The sequence below is a fragment of the Balaenoptera ricei genome, chromosome 9, assembly GCF_028023285.1.
Source record: "Balaenoptera ricei isolate mBalRic1 chromosome 9, mBalRic1.hap2, whole genome shotgun sequence".
Taxonomy (NCBI): domain Eukaryota; kingdom Metazoa; phylum Chordata; class Mammalia; order Artiodactyla; family Balaenopteridae; genus Balaenoptera; species Balaenoptera ricei.
The window spans coordinates 13,780,841-13,798,204 of NC_082647.1; the positions used below are offsets into that span (position 1 = coordinate 13,780,841).

The window sequence follows — 17,364 nt, forward strand, 5'->3', positions numbered from 1 at the left end:
AGGGAAGGGGCAGTTTTCAGGAAAGGGAGCCTTTTGTGAGGTAGGCAAGCCCTGGATAGTGCCTGTCAGATCTACTACCTGTTACGTTTCTGTAACCGTATGTGTTCATTTGTCGTAACCACTGTGTTCATAAGAATCCTGGTTCCTCAGATTCACTCGCTACTCTGCTAGAGATAGTGCTTGTGAAGGAGGTAATGGCGTACTAGAGCGAGGGCTTTGGGGCTACACACATCTCTTAAACTCCCAGGGATACTATTATAACTTCCAAGTATGTACCTGGTACATGCTGCCAGATGCTTAGTCTGTCTCTCTCCCTCCCTCTCTCTATGTCTCTTCTACCCCTCTCCTTCCTGTCCCCCCTCCTTCTCCCTCCCTCCCTCCCTCCCTTCTTTCCTTCCTTCCTTCCTTCCTTCCTTCCCTCCTCCCTCCCTCCCTTCCTTCCTTCCCTCCTCCCTCCCTCCCTCCCTTCCTTCCTTCCCTCCTCCCTCCCTTTCCTTCCTTCCTTCCTTCCTTCCCTCCTCCCTCCCTTCCTTCTTTCCTTCCTTCCTTCCTTCCTTCCCTCCCTCCCTTCCTTCTTTCCTTCCTTCCTTCCTTCGGTCCCTCCTTCCCTCCCTTCCTCCCTCCCTTCCTTCCTTCCTTCCTTCCCTCCTCCCTCCCTTCCTTCCTTCCTCCCTCCCTCCCTTCCTTTTTTTGTAACAGTTTTATTGAGGTATAATTCACATACCAAAAAAATTCATCCATTTAAAGTGTACAGTTTAATGGTTTTTAGTACATTCACAGAGCGTGCAACCGTCACCAATTTTAGAACATTTTCATCACACGGCAAAAGAAACCCACACCCCTTAGCCATCACCCCCAATGCCCACTCCATCTCCTCCAGCACTAAGCAATCATCAATCTACTTTCTGTCTCTGTAGATATCCCTGTTCCAGACATTTCGTATAAATGGACTTATACAATATGTGGCCTTTTGTGACTGGCTTCTGTTCATTTAGCATTATGTCTTCAAGGCTCAGCCATGTTGTAGCACGTGTCATCATTCCTTTGATGGCTGAATATTATTTCATTGTATGGGTATACCACATTTTGTTTATTCATCAGTCGATGGCATTTGGACTGTTTCCACTTCATGACCATCAAGAATAATGTGCTCTGAATGTTAGTGTACAAGAACGTATGTGGATATATGTCTTCATTTCTCTTGGGAGATGCGTTATTTCTAAGATTATGTTGGTAAAGTGCTTAATACAGTGCCTAACAGGTCATAGGATGTAACAGTGTTCATTTCCTTACCCTGGCCTTTCCAAAGGTTATGAATGAAAGCTATTTCCTGCTTGCTGCCCTTGGAAGAAAGGGGGTCAGGCCTTCAGGTTACTGTCCCCAGGGGTACTGGCATCACTGAGTAGCAGATTCTTGCATCAGGCTTGTGAGAGGTGTCGATTGGGTGGTTCTGGTTGAAGGTACTAAGAGAACAGATAACAAGGTTTGGGGGCAAAATACAGAATTCGGAGTAGAAAGATACAAATCATAAGATTCTCTATTCTGCTACTTAAACACTGTGATCCTGGGCAAGCCTCTGAAACTTAATCTTCTCTTCAAAAATAAGCATAACAAGAATTACATCTGGAAACTGGCAGGAGGAAGGGGGCTTACGTACATTATAATGTGTGTATGATGCGGAAATCAGGTGCTGTACAAATGTGTGATAAGCTCTAGGGCTGCCATAGGGGGAAAAATCAGAATTTTGAAATTACGTTCAAATCACAGCAGGTTCAGAGGGCATTTGGAGCTCTTTAGGGGATATGGCAGATACTGGTCAGATCTTTCAGGGGCTACTGTCAACCCCTCAGGGCTGCAGCCCCTCTGTGGAGCTAGTTCTTGCCTGCAGCTGGTTTTCTGGCTCTGAGAAAGACCCAAGTAATTCTCAGTTCACCAGGGCTGCAGGCACATCAGATTCACAGTGTGATCTTACTTGAACATCTTGGGGCTCTTCAGTTATTCCAGCACCATTTATTAAAAAGTCCATCTTTGTCCTAGTGATTTAAGACGCCACCTTGATCATATATAAAGTTCTATGAGTACTTAGGCCTATGTCTAGACTTTCTATTCTATCAGTCTATTTATCTATTGTGGCAGTACCACACTGTTTTAATTATAGAGGCTTTATAGTATGTTTGAATATCTGGTAGGGGCAGTCACCTCTGGCCCCCAGGTTTTTTTATTTTTCTGTGTTTTCCTAGCTCTTCTTACACGTTTGGTAATCTGGTTTTAAAGTGTTCTGTGTCCTCCTGGGAGGCCCTGGTGGAGGGTCAGGAGTGGATTGGGGTTGAGTTGTCCTTTGGACCTGGGTGTGCTTACTTCACTAAACTGGTTTTGTAAGATTCTATTTTCTTTTAGATTCATGAGCACTGAAGGCTTCTAGTGGCTGGATAACACTCATTGTCCCTGAAGCTCCAAAAGAGCATTTTAGAATACTCTTTAATTGAGAGAGAATATTAAAACGTGGTGAATGTCATTAAAGAGTATATGAGTTCTCTGTACTGTTCTTGCAACTGTTCTGTAAACTTGAAATTATTTTGAAATAAAAAAAATTAAGGTCGCCATGCTTCTGGTAACATCTTGGTAAAAGCTTTCAGCAGTCTACACAAGTTGTGTTCAGATTCTGTCTTAGTTCACATCTTGATTGACTCCTGCAAGGAAATCCAGCAAATCAGTTGGGTGTAATTCCTTACAGAATCAGTGCTGCTTTTCGTTCAGTGGTTTGTCCTTCCTTAAGCATTTAACCACTTTGAGACTATGCAAACATCTATGCCTTTCACCCATACACCCCAAAGGAAATTCAGCCCACCCTTTGAGCCCAGATCCGCAAAGGAATCTGCTGTCACCTGTTTTGCTTATCATATTGTGTTCTGTATTACAGACATTTGTTTGCATCTTTTTTCCCTCAGCTTTATTGAGATATAATTGACATATAACATTGTGTGAGTTTAAGGTATACATGTGATGATTTGATATACATTTGTATTGTGACATGATTACCATATACCGTTAGTGAACACATCCATCACCTCACACAGTTAACTTTTTTTTGTTTGTGTGGTGAAAACATTTAAGATCTACTCTCTTAGCAACTTCCAAGTATATAATACGGTACTGTCGTGCGCATCTTATTTTCTGTATGAGAATGAAAACTCTCAGAGGGCAAGTAAATGATTTAGTTTACATTTCTCCCAGCTTCACTCAGTTCCCTGTGTGAAGTAGACACAATTATTAGTTGGAAGAATGAATTACATGACTATTTCCCCGTTAGCCATAGGTCCCCATATAATCTCTCTTTGAACCCATGGGAACATCTGTACTGGGAAGTGGTTACTGGAGACCAGGGTCCAAGCCTTGGTGGTCACTAAGGGAAAGGAGGAAATGAGAATAAAGTATCACTTACCCTTTCGTTCAGGAGATACTGTAGCAAAGCGCAACAAGTAGTGGAGTGACGGGCTCAGCCGACCCGATACCCTGCAGCTGTCGTTGTAGCTGCAGAGCGACCATGTGGCCTGTTGGGGGCGCCACAGGGCAGACCCTGACTCCCACAGGTAACAGCTGAGTTTACATTTTCCCCTGTTATTTGTGATAGTAATAATAATGCATGCTTATGACAAAAAATTTGGAAATCTATTTTTTGTTGTTGTTGAAAATATAGATAAGTAGAACAGAAAAAAATCATTCCAAGATTCTTACCCGATGACAGCTACCGTTAATCCTTTGTTACATTTCCTTCCAGTCATTTTCTTATGTGTGAGATTTTGAGTAGGAATAAATTCCTTCCCCCTGCCCCCTTTAAAACCATGTTTTACTCATATAGTATGCAAGCTTTTGGATCCTGTTCCTTTTGGCTAACATTACAACATGAGCATTTTTTCCATTTAGTAATAGTCTTTTTTTTTTTTTTTTTGCTGTGCCGCATGCATGCAAACCAGGGATCGAACCCGTGCCCCCTGCAGTGGAAGCTCAGTCTTAACCCCTGGACCGCCAGGGAAGTCCCAATAGTCTCTTTTTTTTAGCTTGACTTTTTTATTTACTTTTTAAAAAATAACAGCTTTATTGAGATATAATTCACATATAGTACAATTCACCCATTTAAAGTGTACAGTTTAATGGTTTTTAGTGTATTCACAGAGTTGTGCAACCATCACCACAATCAATTTTAGAAATTTTCATCACTCCAGAAAGAAACCGCATACTCATTAGCAGTCACTCCCCATTTTCCCCACCTACCCACTTCCAACCTAGGCAACCACTAATCTACTTTCTATCTCAATAGAATTGTAGTAGTCTTAAACATAATTTAATTTGCTATATAATATTTCACTGAAAGCTGTATTACAGTTTATATTACCATTATATTGCTTGACATTTGAGTTATTTGTAATTTTCAGTATTATAAATAATATAGCTATGAACATTTATGCATACATTTTTCCATATTTAGGATTATTCTTTAGGATAGACTCCCAAAGTAGAGAAATGTTTAATCACAGAACCATAAAAAGAGAGACCCACAAAAAAACCTTCAGTCTCCTTCCCAGCTCACTCAGTTAGCAAGTGTTTATGAAATTCAGCATGGTGTAAAAGGATAAAGCAATTGCTGATCTTGAAGAGCTGAACAACACTAAAAATAATCAGCTAGAGTCTAGTTCTCATCTAGATTAGAAAATGTAATATGAAGCCACAGTGATACTGTATAAGGAGTACCAGGCTTGGGCTCAAAACATAGACTCATTCCTGGCTCTACCACTTAAGAGTTGTTATATGTACTTAGACAAGTGACTTAAGTTCCCTTGGTTTGATTTCCTCATCAGAAGAATGGTAGGAGCATTGACATTGACTTCTGCAGAGGTTAGAAATAAGAAGTGGCTTCTGGCCTAGCCAAGAACAGAGAGAAGGAAGAGCAAGTTTAAATGTTTGAGAGTTGAAAGAAGTTAGAACCTGACTTCTCCAAGTTTGGTGACCTGTAATACCTAAAAGAAACAAAAGGAAGTGTCCTTTTTTACTTAAAAGAAATATTTACCTGAATTCAGATTTTTAAACCATATTTTAGCAGTATTAGCATATTTCATAACTCCCATAACTCCTACTTTTATGATTTATGGCAAACTCATAGTAACTTTTTCCAGAGAGGTGACTCTAGTAGTTATCAAGCATTAACTTGGGAGGGCTGACACCACTAAAACCTTATACACACAGTAATTTAGTGTTCATATGCAAGATGGCCACCTAATTGTACTTTCTTGCTTTTTATCCTCCACAAAATGGTGAACCAAAAGGCAACATACGGAAGTATTTCCACACTGCAAGTGAGTGAGGGGAAACACATGATTTGCAAATATTGTCAAGTGAAAATGTGTTTCCATCCTACTAAGGTGGCTAAATACATCTCCCTATGTAGGATTGTTCTGCAGGTGTGAAAAAATCCTTCCTGGGTTTACGAAAAGTGAGAATAATAAAAATCTTTCTCTATCTCTGGCCTCAGGAGCATCAAAAAGTGTGGTCCAGTCTACAGCCTCAGGCTGCTCAAGCCACAGATTCCCAGTGGCTTCACTTGTCAGACAACTGACAGGTGTAGGTCAAGAAAATACTGATCAAGTTGTTCAAAGAAACTGTTATTGTCAGTAACTGGGTATTCATACTCACAGAAAGTCTTAAAATGACTCAGATTATCTTCTCGGTCTTGAGGCCACTCCTTAGAGTGAAAACGAGCCTTGCTGTTGAAGCCTGCCTGTGTAGGGACGATCTATGAAACAGCATCTTGGAGCATTTACACCTGGGCTTGAGGGACAGGAGCAACTCACTGTGTGCTGATAACGCCTCCATCGGATTTCAGAGATGCTCTGAAAAATAGGAGCAAAGAGACACACTGGAGTAAAAGACTGCCTTACAAAGGAAGAGGGCAAAGGAGAGTAGATCTGTTGCTGACTGGCAATACCAGTGACAGGAAAATAAACTCTAGGGTTCGACTCTAAGCCTATGAATTCCCTGGGGAAGTTATAAATGCAGATTCCTAGGCCCTCTTCTAGCAGTCTGATTCACTCAGTCTGGGGTGGGGCCAGCACTCCTCACTTTTAGCAGCTGTCCCTGCCGATTAAAAAAAAAAATAACAGGGGACTTCCCTGGTGGCAAAGTGGTGAAGACTCCGTGCTCCCAAGGCAGGAGGCCTGGGTTCGATCCCTGGTCAGGGAACTAGACCCCACATGCATGCCGCAACTAAGAGTTCGCATGTCGCAACTAAGGAGCCCGCCTGCGCAACTAAGACCCGGCGCAACCAGCTAAATAAATAAGTAAATATTTTTAAAAAACAGCATTATTGAGATATAATTCACATACCATAAAATTCACCCCTTTAATACAGTTTTTAGGGTTTTTAACATATTAACTATAAGTATTTTTAGCATATTAACTATTCTGTGCAACTATCACCACTAATTTTAGAACCTTTTCATCACTCTCCTCCCCTGGAAAATCCGTACCTATTAGCGGTCACTCCCCACTCCCCGTCACACAGCCCCTGGCAACACTATCAATACTTCCGTCTCTATGGATTTATCTATTCTGCACATTTCATGTAGATTGAATCATACTATATTTCTTTTGTGTCTGGGCTTTTTTCCACTTAGTATTTTTTTACACTTCATCATGTTGTAGCATGTAATAGTCCTTCATTTTTTTAAATGGCTGAATAATATTCCATTTGTATGGCTAGACCACATTTTGTTTATCCAGTCATCTGTTGAGTATAAGAAAATGGTATATGTGTTCACTCATTCAACAAATATTTCTTTTCTTTTTTTAAAATATTTATTTATTTATTTTTGGCTGCGTTGGGTCTTCGTTGCTGTGCGCAGGCTTTCTCTAGTTGCGGCAAGCGGGGGCTACTCTTCGTTGCAGTGTGTGGGCTTTTCACTGCAGTGGCTTCTCTTGTTGTGGAGCACGGGCTCTAGGTGTGCGGGCTTCAGTAGTTGTGGCATGCGGGCTCAGTAGTTGTGGCTCACGGGATCTAGAGCACAGACTGAGTAGTTGTGGCGCACGGGCTTAGTTGCTCCGCGGCATGTGGGATCTTCCCGGACGAGGGCTTGAACCCGTGTCCCCTGCATTGGCAGGCGGATTCTTAACCACTGCGCCACCAGGGAAGCCCCAACAAACATTTCTTGAACATGCTTATTTAAAGGGGGAATCTTCTGGGCTCAAAGCAGAACTCCTAGAAATAGGAAGACTTTGGTTGTTACCAGAAAAGCCATTACCTTGGCTCTGCCACAGGCTTTACCTGGCGTGTGCACTGAGGACCTGGGGTCTGGTCGTGGTGTGCAGGCACTGTTTAAGCATTTGGTCCAAGAGTGCAGGCTGTGATTTTGCCAAATGTGGCCCCCGGGTGTGGTTCTGAGGCATCATGTAGCCTTTGGCTTCCGTTGTTACTCACCTGCTTCAGGATCCCCCATCTTCTTCCAAATGTGAAAATATTGCTTTTTTTGTGAAAATAGTACCCCCCAAAAAGCTGTTATGTAAATAACTAGAGTGGCCTGTTTTAATTTTAAAAATTATTTTTGTTTGTTTGAAGATAATGAAAATGAAGCATCAAGAGGCTCAGGAAAGAGCTTCACTAAGCAGTTAGACGCAGCAAGAGTTGTGTTATGTGATTGTGCACTTTTTTTTTTTTTTTTTTTTCCTTCTCAACATATTTTCTGAAAACAAACACCTTCTGGGTATGCTTGCTAATAAGAAGAATGCTCAGGGAATTCCCTGGTGGCCTAGTGGTTAGGATTCTGGGCTTTCACTGCTGTGGCCCAGGTTCAATCCCTGGTCAGGAAACTGAGATCCTGCAAGCTGTGCAGCCAAAAAAAAATAATAATAATAATGCTCAGTTGAGAAAATAACTATTTTTGTTCTACCGTAATTGTTATAGTTTCTTCTCAGTTTTGTTGCCTGCTGTTTACAAGCTGATAAAACTAAGTTATTAGAATCATTAAAGCTGAAAAGCTTGTCTTTTTTTTGTTTTTTTTTAAATTTATTTATTTACTTTTAAAAATAAATAAAAATTTATTTTATTTTATTTATTATTTTTGACTGCGTTGGGTCTTCGTTGCTGCATGCAGGCTTTCTCTAGTTGCGGTGAGCAGGGGCTACTCTTCGTTGCAGTGCACGGGCTTCTTATTGCAGTGGCTTCTCATTGTGGAGCACGGGCTCTAGGTGCGCGGGCTTCAGTAGTTGTGGCACGTGGGCTCAGTAGTTGTGGCTTGCGGGCTCTAGAACGCAGGCTCAGTAGTTGTGGCGCATGGGCTTAGTTGCTCTGTAGCACGTGGGATCTTCCCTGACCAGGGCTCAAACCCGTGTCCCCTGCATTGGCAGGTGGATTCTTAACCACTGCGCCACCAGAGAAGCCCTTGTAGTTTTATTTGCAACACAAATAAAACCACTCAATGCTTAATTTTATTAGTATGTAATCATTTATGATCTAAACTGTATTTCTCATTCAGTATTTCAAGTCTGACCATTTTATGAATCAAGTTATGTATCATATACATTTACCTACATTTCAGAACTAACATACTAGCCTTAGAACACTGAAGGGCACTGGAAAATTATAGTTATGTATTCCTCACTCCACCTCCTCCCCTACCCAAATTTCATTGAATATACTTACACTGTATTTTCAGTTGAGATATAATTCACATAAAATTCACCATTTAAAAGTACACAATTGGGCTTCCCGGGTTGCACAGTGGTTAAGAATCCACCTGCCAATGCAGGGGACACGGGTTCAAGCCCTGGTCCAGGAAGCTCCCACATGCCGCAGAGCAACTAAGCCCGTGCGCCACAACTACTGAAGCCTGAGCACCTAGAGCCAGTGCTCCAGAACAAGAGAAGCCACCGCAATGAGAAGCCCGAGCACCGCAATGAAGAGTAGCCCCAACTCGCCACAGCTAGACAAAGCCCGCGCGCAGCAATGAAGACCCAACACAGCCCCCCCCCCAAAAAAAGTGCACGATTTAGGGACTTGTAATGTGTTCACTATGTTGTGCAGCTATCATCACTATCTAATTCCAGAACATTTCTATCATTCCCAAAAGAAACCTTTACCTGTTAGTAATCTTCCCAATTCCCCTTCCCTCTATGGATTTACCTATTCCGGACATTTCATATAAATACAATCATACAGTGCTCCTTTTGTATCTGGTTTTTTTCACATAGTGTGTTTTCAAGGTACAGCCATGCTGTAGCATGTAATGGTCCTTTATTCCTTTTTAAGATTGAGTTGAATAACATTATACTATATGGCTAGACCACATTTTGTTTGTTTATCCATTCATCCGTTGATCGACATTTCCAGATTTCATTTTTTATTTAAATCACTGTTTTTGTTTTAAGATTTGGGGAAAATCAGTTCTTCCTCTTCCCACCCCCACCATGTCCTGTGGCTTAAACATGTCCAGGATTTTTTTTATAGCAGTCCCTAAACCAGTACTATCCAAACTTCTTCTTGTAAGTGACCTTGATCACAAAATTTCTGTAGACCATGTATCACCTCCCTGTTCCCAACATAAAAACCCCACCAGAGCTAATAGGAAGAAGGTTATTACTGTTGGTGATATCAACAATCAATGGCATCTATATAATTTTTAAATATCATAAATGGATAATTAATTAATGCCCAGAACAAAATATGAACAATGCTTTATTATAAGTAGAAGCACTCTAAGAGGCCAAGCCTCAGACCATGAGTAGCTGTCTTACCGGGCCCCTGGTATTTAAGACTATGCTGGCTTCACCAGGTGGTGTTTCCTGCCTGCCTTTGCTGGTTCCTCAAATGGCAGTGGAGGGAGGAGAGCAGGCAGGCGTGGGCCAGATTCTAAAGGAGTTACCATCTCCCCGCTGGGACTCGTTGCTTCTCTCCACACAGGGCTGCTCCCCTCCCTCCTTCAGGCACCCTCAGGCTCTCCTGTAAGAACTGCTCTCGGGAAAAGATCTGATATGTCAACTGCCTCCTTCCTACTTGTGGAAAAACACTTTATATCTGTTTTAAAATCTTGACCCTTTTGGGGAGAAATACTTGTTTTTAAATTAATGATTTCACATTTAGTACCCCAAGCCCTTTAAAAAAATAGTGTTTTCAGAAATCAGGCTGGAATTTCAAGCCTTAGTGGGTAAACTTGAAGGAGTCACAAAATAATATAGCATTTTGATCTAGTAGTGTCAGTCTGGAGCAATTAAATTTTCTGTGGGCTTTTGAGACTGACCAGAAGCATCTCACTATAATCTCTCTCTTTCTCTCTCTTGAAAAAGTAAAGGTAATTCAGAGAAGTAATTAGGAGTAACATGTTGAGATGTTAGAAGGGAGTTCCTAACATTAAAAGCTGAAAAGACTCTCCCACCACTTCTTAACTTCACCTGATCCTTCCAATCAACTTGACATTGATGCCCAAAGAGAACCTTTGAGTCAAGAACAGATTTTACAGTATTCACTTTAGCAGGAAGAAAAACAAAACTTGATTATGGACTAGACTGATAAACATAATCGGCTGTAGATACCGGCATTTAAAAAATATCTTCTTCAATTTGTAAGACAGCTTAAAAAACTTACGGGAATGTTCGAATATGCAAAAAACATATGAACTTTCATGGACCACACTTTGGGAAACAGCTCCATCTTGTATTCCCAGACCTATAAAATGATAGAGAAGTTTATCTTGGTAATTTAAGTCACAGAGTTCTCCCACCTAGCAAATTAGGCTAGGCTTGTCACCTAATTAATGACCTTTAAACATCAGAGACAAAAGGGAAGTGTCCAAGTTTTGTGGGAGCAGCATTTTCCACTCTTCTGTGAATTTAGAAATGTTGGCGAGCTGATTGCTGAGTGTGCCTGGGGTTCTATGCCCCCTCAGTTCCAGCCCCTTAAGCCCACTTGAACTTGCTTTTCAGACTGTGGTATCAGCTGTTTCTCTAGAGACTGTGGTTTTCGGACTGGAAGTTATTACTGCTTGATGGGAATCAAGTTCACTTAAGTACCGTGTTGTTTAAGTGCTTCTCGGGATCTTTAACCTCAAAGTTCATACATGGTTCTCTGTGCATTAGACACAGTGGGCTTTGTGCTTTTTGAAAAAGCTATGGCTTCCTAGGGAGTATAAGGAAACCGTTCCCTTGAGGAGAGAGGGGGTTACGGGGCTGGTCGTGACCCCAGCACAGTCCCGGTGCTCTCCCCGGCGGCACACACCACGTCTTCCTCATCCTTGAGTGCCCAGACCATCCTGCACAGGGCCTGGCAGCTATTCACAGAGCCAGTGAAAGAGGATGCCAGCTCGAAGGAAGAGGGTGAGTGGGGAGAGTTGCTGCTCACGTGGAGCAAGGCTGCATCGCTGGGCTCGGTCTGTGTGGAGGCGGAGTGCGGACGTGTGGAGGGCAGCGGGGCGTGGCTATTACCCTTGAGTCCCCTGGGGCCTCTGCCAGATGCAGGACAGAAGAGCAGTGTCTGTCAGCCCAGCCGCACAGAGAGGCTCCAGAAGCTTTGCTGAGCATTATGAGAGGGGCAATGAGTTCCTTCCTGTCCCTGAAAGGCCTTTCAGGGCTCTTTTCCCTAACGGAGGGGAGAGACCTGGGGCCTGGCTTCTTTAAAGAACTGGGCTTGCTTTCAACACTGACATACCCCCAAATGCAGGGTGCCGCTCACTGGAAAGGGGGACAGCTGGGTTCCGTGGGCAGGCCCAAGCTCCGTCCTCCTCCCACAGGTTCTCTAGAGGTTTTTTTCAGCTCACCGTTTCCTAACCTCCCTCTTCTTTAATTTGTTGCCCGTGTTCACTCTTCTCTTTTTCTTTCTCCCTCTAGCCTCCCTTTCCTTGTTCCCAAGAGTTATATGCATGTCTTAAAGCCTAGCCCTTTGATTTCTTGGGGGGAGGGGACGCCTAGGCCAAGAAACAATAATTAAAATACCTGCACATCCTAGTAGTTAGAAAACTACTAGGCAGGTAAACCTTCCTGAGAGCGGGGATAGGAATCTTGGAAACTTGAGAAGGAGGTGGGAGAGGGATTCCTGGGAGGTTCGGTGGAAAAGACGTGAATCTCTGTACAGGGCTCCAAAGACAGTGTGGGTTTACACCCAACATGGGGGCAGCAGAAGAGTAGAGTAGCCCTGGGTAGGTATTTCCACTTTAGCAGGTGGTTTATTTCTTGTTTCAAATAAAGTAATAGCTCTTCTCTTCTTTAGGGGCTGTTAGCTCATCACAGGTTCTTACAGAGCCTTGAAAAAGTGTCAAGTTGTGCTGGTATTTATGTTTTACTTTCTAAGGTTATACGTTTTCTTAAAAATTGTGGTTACATTATCTAAAAGACACACACACACAAGAAGTGCTGGCATGGGGTCTGAATCTGGGTGGACCTCAGGATTCTGTGCCTTTGACCCAACCCCTTCCTGGGTCAGGGATTCTGTATGGTGCACCTCTGTCACCCCCTACTCCTGGGTGGAATCCACCAGAGACAGATAGTTTGGGGTGTGGGCCCTAGATTCGCTGCCGTGGCTCACTGAGTGTGCATCCCGGTTCCCCCAGGCGACTTGGAGCTCCTCTTGGTGCTGACATGATGACAGTGTGCAGGCCAGCCAAGGGCAGCCACAGCCAGACTGAAAACCTGGGCCACAAATTGGCTGACAAGTAAGAACTTTTCTCCCCGAGGAATGCAGAAGTTGGCCCGGATTCTCAGTCTCCTTCCTTTTTCTACTGCCTTTCCCTCCTCACTAACCCTGCCTCCCTGAACTAAGGGGGCATTCTTTTCCAGGTCTTAGGGGTGAGCCTCCTGTAAATCATCTCCATGCACTGCATTCAGTCAGCAGCCCAAGACCAGCGTGGTCAAGGGAAGGTCTTCCCGGTGCCCAGTGTCCGCTTCAGGCCCTATGCCCATGTATGCCTTCCAGTCCAGGGCTTATTTTTCTAACTACTAGGATGTGCGGGTATTCTAATTATCGTTGAGCCCTAAAGCTTTGCAGCTGCATCTGTCCACACAGCCTGCTTTATATTAGCAGGGTTGTTTTCTCCCCAGGTGGAGCCCTCTCCTCTGATACCCTCTCTCACATTCTGCAATGGAATGAGCAATTGCTGGGCTGTTCGCAGATCACTGAGCTGTTCACGACTGTGCATACCAGTCCAGAGCCCCTTCTGGGGCCACAGAATCCTGGAAACAGGAACTCGAGAAATTCTGGGGTGCAGCAACCATGTGGAGAAGGCACTCTGCCCCTGGTTTCATCATCCTTGCCGCTCTTGCTTGAGCTTTATAATTCCAGCGTGGTTTTCTAGCAAGCTAGCCTTTTTCCTCTTCAGCTTTTAGATGGGGCCTCAGTGATTGTGAAGCCACTCCAGATGTCTGGGATCTTAGACAATAACTACAATCATTATAATAACACTAGTTACCGTTTATTGCCATCAAGACTTATAATGTGTGCTGTGCTCTGGGCACATTACATATATTAACACAACCATTCATTCATTGTATTTATTGACTACCTACTATGTACTGGGCACAGCAAACAAGATAAATTTGGACTCTGCACCAATAAAATCCAGTGTTCTCATTTTAAAGTGAAAAAAAATGAAGCCAAGGTCCACACCCAGGTCCCTCTAACTCTAAAGCCATATAGTTATCTACTGCCAATATTTTTTAACAGTACATAGGATATTTATGATTATATATCATCAATTCTCACTAAGTGTGAACTAACCTGAATTGTGTTTTTATGTGTCCTGTCTCGTCATCTTGCCTCTAGCACAATGAGAGCAAGGACTTAAACTTCTGTCTTTTGAACTCTCAGTAAAATAACAAACTGATTCTGACTAAAATGTGAATTCATGCTAATGTCCTCAGTGGTGACAGGACCATTAAAAAAGGGTTTCTTTTTTGTAAGCGCTCTGTTATGAATGCTAATTGATTATTTAAATAAGGAATTCTGCTTTGATAGCCATATTTAACATATGAAAATTTGTCTGCAATTTCACAAGTTTCTGGTTTATGCTGAGCAACCAAGGACAACAACATAATTTACGTGTTAATGTCCCAATCCAGGGAGAAGTCTTTACATAAACAACTGTTAGTCTCTGGAATAGAAAGCTAGCTAGTAACAGTATGCATGAAATTGCTAATTATTCATCCCTCATGTGAACCTTAACTGGAGTTTCCATATAGTCAGATCTATATATTCAGAAAACATGCACCACGAAGTCAGTCCATGCATGTTTGCTAATCTTGGCACATTTAAGGTCCCTGTGCTCCTTCATGACCTTTGCTGGTGGAAGAATGCTTTGCATTTCAAAACACAGATACTCCCATTCTCATTAGAATAGCTTAAAATGTTCTGTTTTTCTTTCAAAATAATTTTTAACATCTTCGTGGCACTAACTCATCTCCTAAAGTCACGTATGGAGGCCTATATCCCCACACATACGTGCTAGGCCAGAACTTTCTGCAATGATGGAAATGTTCTTCTGCATCCAGTACAGTGACCGTTAGCCACACATGGCTACTGAGTACTTGACATATGGCTGCTGCAACTGAGGAAGTGAAGCTTGACTTAATTTGATTTTAGTTCAAATAGCCACATGTGGCTAGTGGCTACTATATCGGACAGTGCAGTTCCAGGCCATGCGAGAAATCTGAATCTGCTTGTTTACTCACTTATTCACGCAACAAATATTTATTGACCACCTTCTCTGCCGGATGTTGTTCTGGGTGCTAGGGATGTAGCAGTAGCCAAAACAGGCCACCATTCAAAACAAAACAAAACAATCCCTGTCCTCACGGAGAGACCAGTCTAGTAGGGCTCACATTCTAGAGGAGGTTCCATTCAAATGCAGCCAATCACTGTGGCTTTACCCACTCAGATCAGGACAATTTATCAAGCCCAGTATTAGGAAAAACCTCATGACTTGTGGCATTGTTTTAAGTAGTCATTCCAAAGGATCATCTGTTGGTATAATCTTCTATCTCATGAAACTTCTCCTATGTTCATCAGGGGAAAAAGCAAATATGGGACTTCCCTAGGGGTCCAGTGGTTAAGGCTCCGCACTTCCAATGCAGGGGGCCCAGGTTCCATCCCTGGTCCGGGAACTAGATCCCACATGCCACAACTAAGAGCCCACATGCTGCAGTGAAGATCCCGCACATGGCAACTAAGACCCGGTGCAGCCAAATAAATAAATAAATACATAACTAAATAAATAAAATACTAAAAAAAAGCTAATAATAATGACAACTACCATGTATTGTAGACTCATACTATACTAGATGCTTTATATGAGCTAGCTTATTAAATGTTTACAGCCACCCTGTTAGATATGTTTATTATTCCCATTTCACAGATGAGGAAACTGAGGTTTAGAGAAGTTAAGCAACTTACCCAAGGTCAGACAGCTGGTCAGTGGTTGAATTAGGATTTAAACCCAAGTCTATTGGACTCCACAATCCAATAGCTCCTTTCATTTCACCGTGCTGTCTCCCCAAGAAAAACATAAAGTGATTTTTTTAATGGTGGTTTCAATGTGTGTGGCTTGCAACTAGTATGTAACACTTATATCTAAGTTCTAGCAAATCTGAATGACTAGTTAAGAACAATAACCAAGAATTCCTGCACTCAGTGTTTGTCTTTCTTGTTCAGGGTCAAGGTGGAAGGTCCAAAGGCTGGGGAAGACCCTCAAAGGCAGCCGTTTAGGTCCTCCGTTCCTTTCCTAGAGACTGATCAGGATTCACCCTTCCGAAGAAGCCCATTGGAGAGCCTCTATAACCTGATGCTAGAGCCAAGAGTGGACTGTTTCCAGCAGAACATGTTCAGCTCAAATATGATCATCAGCGACCCAGCTTCAGATCTCGGCACTAAAGGAGCCAGCAGGGCCGGCAAGAGGCAGCTAAGCAGTGTTCAGAACCCCTGCCCTCCCGCCCGAGGCGGGGCCTGGCACAAGTCCCTCAGCATAAAGGACAAGATATCAGAATGGGAAGGGAAAAAGGAGTTGCCCACTCCTGCCCCTGGCAGGAAAGCAGATGGGCAAGAGGATTACCTGACGTCGTGTGTGACGGAGAGGAGAAGCCGCGATGGTTCGAGGACTCGGGTCGCAGAGGCTCAGGACGGAACAAGGCTGGACGCAGAGAGTAGAGAGGATGAGAGGAGTAAAGGGGGAGTGAAAGTCGGGGCACATGATGCAGAGCAGAGGCAAGACCTGAGCCAGCCAGCCCGGGAGCCGGCTCCTAGCTTGGGAGGAGGCCGGGAGCCCAGGCTCGGCAAACAGCGCTTTCAGAATGATGGCCTCTCTGTGCTGAAGCAGGTGGAGAAACTTGAGCAGGCTCTGAAGGATGGGTCTGCAGGGTTGGATCCCCAGCTACCTGGCACCTGTTATTCCCCACACTGCCTGCCGGACAAGGCCGAGGAGGGGCCCACCCTTCCTGAGAACCGTGGGGGCGGGAGTAGCTCAGAATTCAGGGCCCACCGCTTGGACCTGGAAGGCAGGGAGCCCGCCCCGGAGGCCGCAGAGGAAAGGAAGGGCTTGGGCGGGAGGCCCTGCGACCAGAGGCTGGAGAGTGTGTACAGGGGCTTGGAGGACTCCCCCGCAAGACCCTTCATCAGCCCCCCGCCCAAACCCCGGAGAACTTTCAGACATGATGGCGAAGGGGACAGGGATGGGAACCCAGGCATGAGCTTCCGGAAAGATAAAAGGAACCTGCCTCCTCTGCCCTCTCTACCTCCCCCGCCCCTGCCCTCCTCTCCCCCGCCTTCCTCTGTGAACAGGAGACTGTGGAGCGGGAGACCGAAAGCCAGTGCTGACCACAGGTAGGTGACTGGTGGCTGTCGGCTGGAGCCCTTTAGGCCACACTGCAACTGTCTGTTCTCAGCCTGATTATTTACTTTATTAAACCGTTGGATCTTGTAGTTGAGACTGTTCATAGCTTAAGATGGTTCACTGATTAAACCTGAAAACGTGGTAACGGATACAGGTGTTTTGTGTTAGTTCCTTGTCTTCCAAAAAGAGTATTGGCCTTGAAAAATCACCCTTTGGATGTGATGAGTGCTTGTAATTCAGACAGTAACCAAGAGTTAAATGAACACTTGTGTTGACACTGGCCATCTACTAATTGGTGCTAATTGACGCTCATTCTGCTACTACCATCCCCACCTGGTGCGTGGTGCGCGGAGTCCTTCCCGGCTCTTCCTTTCATGTTTTTTCTTGGTTTGGGCTCTAGAAACACACTGCCTGGCCTACCCTGGCCCTATCATGGTCTATCTAAGTGACTTTGAACAAGTTACTTAACCTCTCGAGGCCTCAGTTTTCTCATTTATGCGTACAGATGCACACA

At 43.8% G+C, this 17,364-nt stretch overlaps 1 protein-coding gene across 2 annotated transcripts in view; it reads left to right on the forward strand.

Annotated features, from left to right (window-relative positions):
• DENND2A (DENN domain containing 2A) overlaps window positions 1-17,364 on the forward strand; it is a 100,771-nt gene that overhangs the window by 13,534 nt on the left and 69,873 nt on the right. Inside the window, exons 1-2 of one of the 2 annotated variants that reach the window (XM_059933220.1) lie at window positions 12,598-12,686; window positions 15,677-16,840. In XM_059933220.1, the coding sequence (XP_059789203.1) occupies window positions 12,613-12,686; window positions 15,677-16,840 (1,238 nt within the window). In that variant the 5' untranslated portion in view covers window positions 12,598-12,612. Of the gene's footprint in view, window positions 1-12,597; window positions 12,687-15,676; window positions 16,841-17,364 lie in introns of those variants that run through there. The other variant, XM_059933221.1, reaches the window with a different exon arrangement.